Raw genomic sequence first — 4762 nt, forward strand, 5'->3', positions numbered from 1 at the left:
GCCTGGGGCTAGACAGGGGACCATTCTGGGGGTTCCCCTCCCCGCTCCCCGCCCCCTGCAAGAGGATGCTAGGCAGCCGTGGGTCCTGAGTGGCCGCAGCATAGCTGGCAGCCACAGCTGGGAGGGGAGATGGAGGGGAGCTGGTGGATGGATGAGCTGGGGAAGTACTCAGGGCAGGGTTGGGATGTGACGACCTCTCTCTCCCCCAGTAAAAGCTGAAAATCTGGGTCATCTCTGAGGAAGATCTTGGACATGGAGTCCAGAATGTGGTAAGTCTGGCCCAGCAGGGGAAGCTTGGAAGCCACTTTCCCTGGGGTCTTGGCCCTTTCCCTCGTAGGCCCACCCGGGGCCTTCCATCCTGAGGGCTAGAGCCTAGGAAGATGGGAAATGAGACCAGTCTTCCCAAGGCCCACCTACTTTTTGCACAGAGTGTTGGAGGGAGGCAGCCTGTCCTCTGCACACGTAAGCCCAAGATGGCCTCGGTTTCACCCGCTCTCTCTCCCTTCCCGCAGGCCTGCACTGCTGCTGTCCCATCTCCTCCCTCTCTGGCCACTGCTGTTGCTGCCCCTCCCACCGCCTGCTCAAGGTTCCTCCTCCTCCCCGCGGACCCCACCAGCCCCAGCCCGGCCCCCCTGTGCCCGGGGAGGGCCCTCAGCCCCACGCCATGTGTGCGTGTGGGAGCGGGCACCCCCACCAAGCCGCTCCCCGCGGGTCCCAAGATCACGTCGGCAAGTCCTGCCGGGCACCTCGCCCCCGGCCACCCCATCAGGCTTTGAAGACGGGCCACCCTCATCCCAGTACCCCTGGGCTATCGTGTGGGGTCCCACAGTGTCTCGAGAGGATGGGGGGGACCCCAACTCTGCCAATCCTGGATTTCTGCCCCTGGACTATGGTTTCGCAGCCCCGCATGGGCTGGCCACCCCACACCCCAACTCAGACTCCATGCGGGGTGATGGAGATGGGCTTAGCCTTGGAGAAGCACCTGCCACCCTGCGGCCGGTCCTGTTCGGGGGCCGCGGGGAAGGTGAGTGGGAGTTGGGGAGGTTGGTAGGGATTTGGGGGTGGGGAGGCTGGCTGAAGACTCTACAGGAAGCGACAGAGGTCCTGCCTGTTAGCTCCTTCCACAAATGTGTGTCGGGCACTAACGCTGGCACAGGAGGCCAAGATGAAGATGCATCCGAGCCTCAGAGGAGCTCAGGTCCGCCGGAGACGACAGATGTGTAAACACCGGGGGCTGCGCCAGTGTAATTAATGCCCTAATGGAGGCGCGCACAGCATGTTTTTAGGCAGAGAGAGACGGGAGAGACTACTTCTGCCTGGGGATCAGGACACCCTCCAAGAATTGACATTTAAGCTGGACCTTGGAGACAGTGGGAGTATTCCAGGCAGAGGAAGCGAACGAGCCCTCCAGGGTGACATCTCGGCTCAGGGAGCTCTGAGACGGGGCCGTGGTCTGGGGGTGGGGCCAGGGTGGAGATGGGCGTTTCCAGCCCCCAGTTTCTGTGCAGAGAGAGAAGTTCTCTCTGATCTTGGAACCTCCTCCTCATCCCATATATACAGAAGATTTGGGGAAGCGGAGAAAAAGGATTTGGGAGGAAAAGAGCTGAAAACTCTGGGGAAAGCCGATGATAAAAATAAAGCGGGGAGGCTCCAGAGAAGCAGAAAGAGTTGGGCAATGTGGCTTCAAACGGCAACACTCCAACCCCACCCCCAGCCTCTCTCGGCTCCCCCCACCTCAGGCCTCCCTAAAAATTTCTCCCTACCCCAAGCAGGTGTGGACCCTCAGCTCTATGTCACAATTACCATCTCCGTCATCATTGTTCTCGTGGCCACCGGCATCATCTGCAAGTTCTGGTAAGCTGGGGTGGGGGGAGGAGATGCTAGCATCCCCATCAATGTTTGGCTACGTTTGGCTGGAAGGAGGGAAGGAGCCAGGGCGGCAGTTTTGCTGGCGGTGGGATAGGAAGTGGTGGATTAAGGCAAGCCTTTGGGAAAAGGTGGGAAGGTTTCGGGTGGGGGAAGCTCTGAGAAATGAGTGCAGATTCCTTCTGGGGAAATACAAGGGTGATGGGAGAGGGGGGGAGTCACTTGCGTGCACGGGGGCTTTGGTGGCCACCCCTTGTCCCCGTATCCTCCACGACCCATTCTGCAGAGCCCCTTCTTAAGGCTGCCTGGGGAGGAGGGAGAAAAATCCGAGCTTCCTTTGCACACACTTCATATCGGGTCGCGCAGTCCTTCCCGCTTTACTGCGAGAATCATTAGACCCAGGTGTCCAGGTCATTAGCTTGACTTTGAACTAGAACTCAACCTGCCAGGCGCCTGCTGCGGAGGGAAATGGCTCTGCTGGGTATGCGTGGGGGAGAGGCGGTTCTGGGGGACTCTGTGGCGAGGAGCTACGCATTCTGTGGATCTGAACCAGGCGAGAGGGTGGCTTAGATTCCCGAGCCCCCTGGCGGGGACAGGAAGTGGTTTTGTGGACGCGGTCTCAGGACACGGGGCTTAGGGAACTGTTAGAGGCTGGTTTCTCTGCTGTTGGATGTTGCGTGTGCCTGAGGGAGGCTAGGGGTGACCAGCGCTGGAAGCCCAGATTGGGGGCTTCCTGAGTGTGTGAGAACCTCTTTCCTTCCGGGGCACCAGCTGGGACCGCAGCCAGAAGCGGCGCAGGCCCTCTGGGCAGCAAGGTGCCCTGAGGCAGGAGGAGAGCCAGCAGCCCTTGACAGACCTGTCCCCAGCCGGGGTCACTGTGCTGGGGGCCTTCGGGGACTCGCCCACCCCCACCCCTGACCACGAGGAGCCCCGAGGGGGACCCCGGCCTGGGATGCCCCAGCCCAAGGGGGCTCCAGCCTTCCAGCTGAACCGGTGAGGGCAGGGCAGAGGGCTGGGAGGGCGGGCAGGGGAGGCATCTCGGGGCTGCGATTGTGGGATTGGGGTGCTCCCTCCCGGGTGGGTGGAAAGGAGGCAGACCTGCCCCCCCCCACCCCGGGAGGCTGGACCCCTCCTCTCCGGGGGCACCCTTCCATCTCCCTCTGTCTGTGGATCTGTGTCCTGTTCTCATGCTGCCATTTAACTCCAACTCTGCCCTCTTAACCTTGCTCCCTTTTATTTCTTGGACTGCCCTCTCGATTCTGGCCTGCCTCTTGGTTCCTGACGGTGCCCTTTCCCTTTTCCTCTCAGGATTCCCTTGGTGAATCTGTGATGCCCCCCAAGGCTGGGCTGCCACCAAGCAGGGGGCCAAGGGGCCGGCACAGCCCCCACCCCGCTGAGGGCAGGGCGGCCGTGGGCACCTCGGAACACCCGCTAGCCCGCGGGTGAGCGCACCTGCTCAGCCTCTTTAGGTGGGGGCCTCACATATCTGTGGCTTCTGGCCCCCGGCCCCGCCCTGGCACACTCACATGAGAGCCTTGCACACTCACCTCTCCCCTCACGAGCCACCGCACACGCTCACGCTCTTGTACGGCCAGTCTCCCTAGCCACGTCTCTCCCCTCCGCGGATCCCTCACATCCTCCCTTTCGTCTCACACCGTTGCCTTTGTCTTCTCCCACGTGCCACCCATCACTCAGTGGCCCAGCGCTCAGAGGTCAGTGGGCGACTCCCGTGGACTCTCGCGTGCATGTCCCAGCCCCGCGCTGTGGCGCTGTGTGTCACTCTCGCCTCATGAACACCCGCTGATTGAGTTTCTGTGGCCCCTGCATGCTGCCCCGGAGGTGGGTGGGAGGTGAGCTGGGGGCCCCTTGGGCCTCCATCCGTCACGGTCCCGTCCCGCTCCGCGTCATGTGTTTCGCCGTCTCCCCCATCCCGCTCCGAGGGCACGAGCCCTCTTTACCCTGAGGGCTCCCTGCGGGAATGGGAGTACTGAGGGCCCAAACTCCCACCCCCTCCACTGCTAAATTCTGTTGTCTGGGAGATGGCTTGTGGGGAGTCACCTGCTGCACTACATGAGAAAGGGGCTCCCATTTGCCCTCCCCTGCCTCCCTCCCAAGTCCTCCTGTCTTGTCTGTCCTGGCTGTCTGTGTGTGTCACTCTGGCATTCAGAGCCCCCTGAGCCAGTCCTCCACTTCCCGGCCTCCTTGAGGGCCTCCCTAACTCCACCTAGGCTGCCGGGGACCGGAGCCAGCTGGTTCAAGGCCTTTGGGAGCTCTGCCTCCCAATCCGCCCCTCCCCCCCTCCCGCCTTGGTTCCTCCACTCTCCCTCCTTTTGCACCGCCCCCCCCAGGTTTGTCCTGACTTCTCATGGCTTTCCCACCTTCCTTCCTACTTCCCTCTCTTACCTGGCTCCTATGCTGTGATATATATTTTTGTATTATCTCTTTCTTCTTGTGGTGATAATCTTGAATTCTTGTGGGATGTAAGTTTCAAAATTTTCAAATAAAGCCTTTGCAAGATACCTGGGTCCCCTGGTTCTGCCTTATGAGCCCCACAGAGAGGAGGAGGGGCGATGGGCAGCTAAGAGGGAGGAAAAGAAGGATGGGGGGTGCGGGTAACCCCTCCGGACCCGATGTGACCCGGCCTGCTCTGAACCCGGGCTTGGGATTCGGCGGCTTTGACTCGGGATGGAATGGAAGGAAGAGACACTGAAGGGCGCAGTCTTGACCAGGAGCAGCCGGAGCAAGAGGGAAACTGGAAGAGTGGCTTCTTGTTAATTGCTAGAGAAGGTCAAGAGAGACCACGAAAAACGAGGCAGAAGAAAAGGGAAACTTACGTAGAAGCGCAGGCGACGTGGCGCAAGCAAGAAAAGCAAGAGGAGAGGCTGATAGACACATG

The 4762-nt window shown here is 60.9% G+C and overlaps 1 protein-coding gene across 1 annotated transcript; it reads left to right on the forward strand.

Moving 5' to 3' along the window:
• The first annotated feature begins 222 nt into the window (after nucleotides 1-222).
• PIANP (PILR alpha associated neural protein) lies at nucleotides 223-3228 on the forward strand. The gene is made up of 5 exons (XM_007103715.3): nucleotides 223-269; nucleotides 513-1024; nucleotides 1773-1854; nucleotides 2638-2859; nucleotides 3175-3228. Exons 1-5 carry the CDS (start codon nucleotides 253-255, stop codon nucleotides 3194-3196), a joined length of 855 nt encoding a protein of 284 aa, XP_007103777.1. The 5' UTR covers nucleotides 223-252; the 3' UTR covers nucleotides 3197-3228.
• The last annotated feature ends 1534 nt before the right edge of the window (nucleotides 3229-4762 follow it).

The sequence above is a fragment of the Physeter macrocephalus genome, chromosome 6 (assembly GCF_002837175.3).
Source record: "Physeter macrocephalus isolate SW-GA chromosome 6, ASM283717v5, whole genome shotgun sequence".
In the NCBI taxonomy this organism is placed as follows: domain Eukaryota; kingdom Metazoa; phylum Chordata; class Mammalia; order Artiodactyla; family Physeteridae; genus Physeter; species Physeter macrocephalus.

What these genes read in the sequence shown, in the direction of transcription:
- PIANP (XM_007103715.3), top strand. An exon ending in GTTCGGGGGCCGCGGGGAAG is followed by an intron (nt 1,025 to 1,772) that starts GTGAGTGGGAGT and finishes TACCCCAAGCAG; the next exon opens with GTGTGGACCCTCAGCTCTAT. An exon ending in GGCATCATCTGCAAGTTCTG is followed by an intron (nt 1,855 to 2,637) that starts GTAAGCTGGGGT and finishes CCGGGGCACCAG; the next exon opens with CTGGGACCGCAGCCAGAAGC.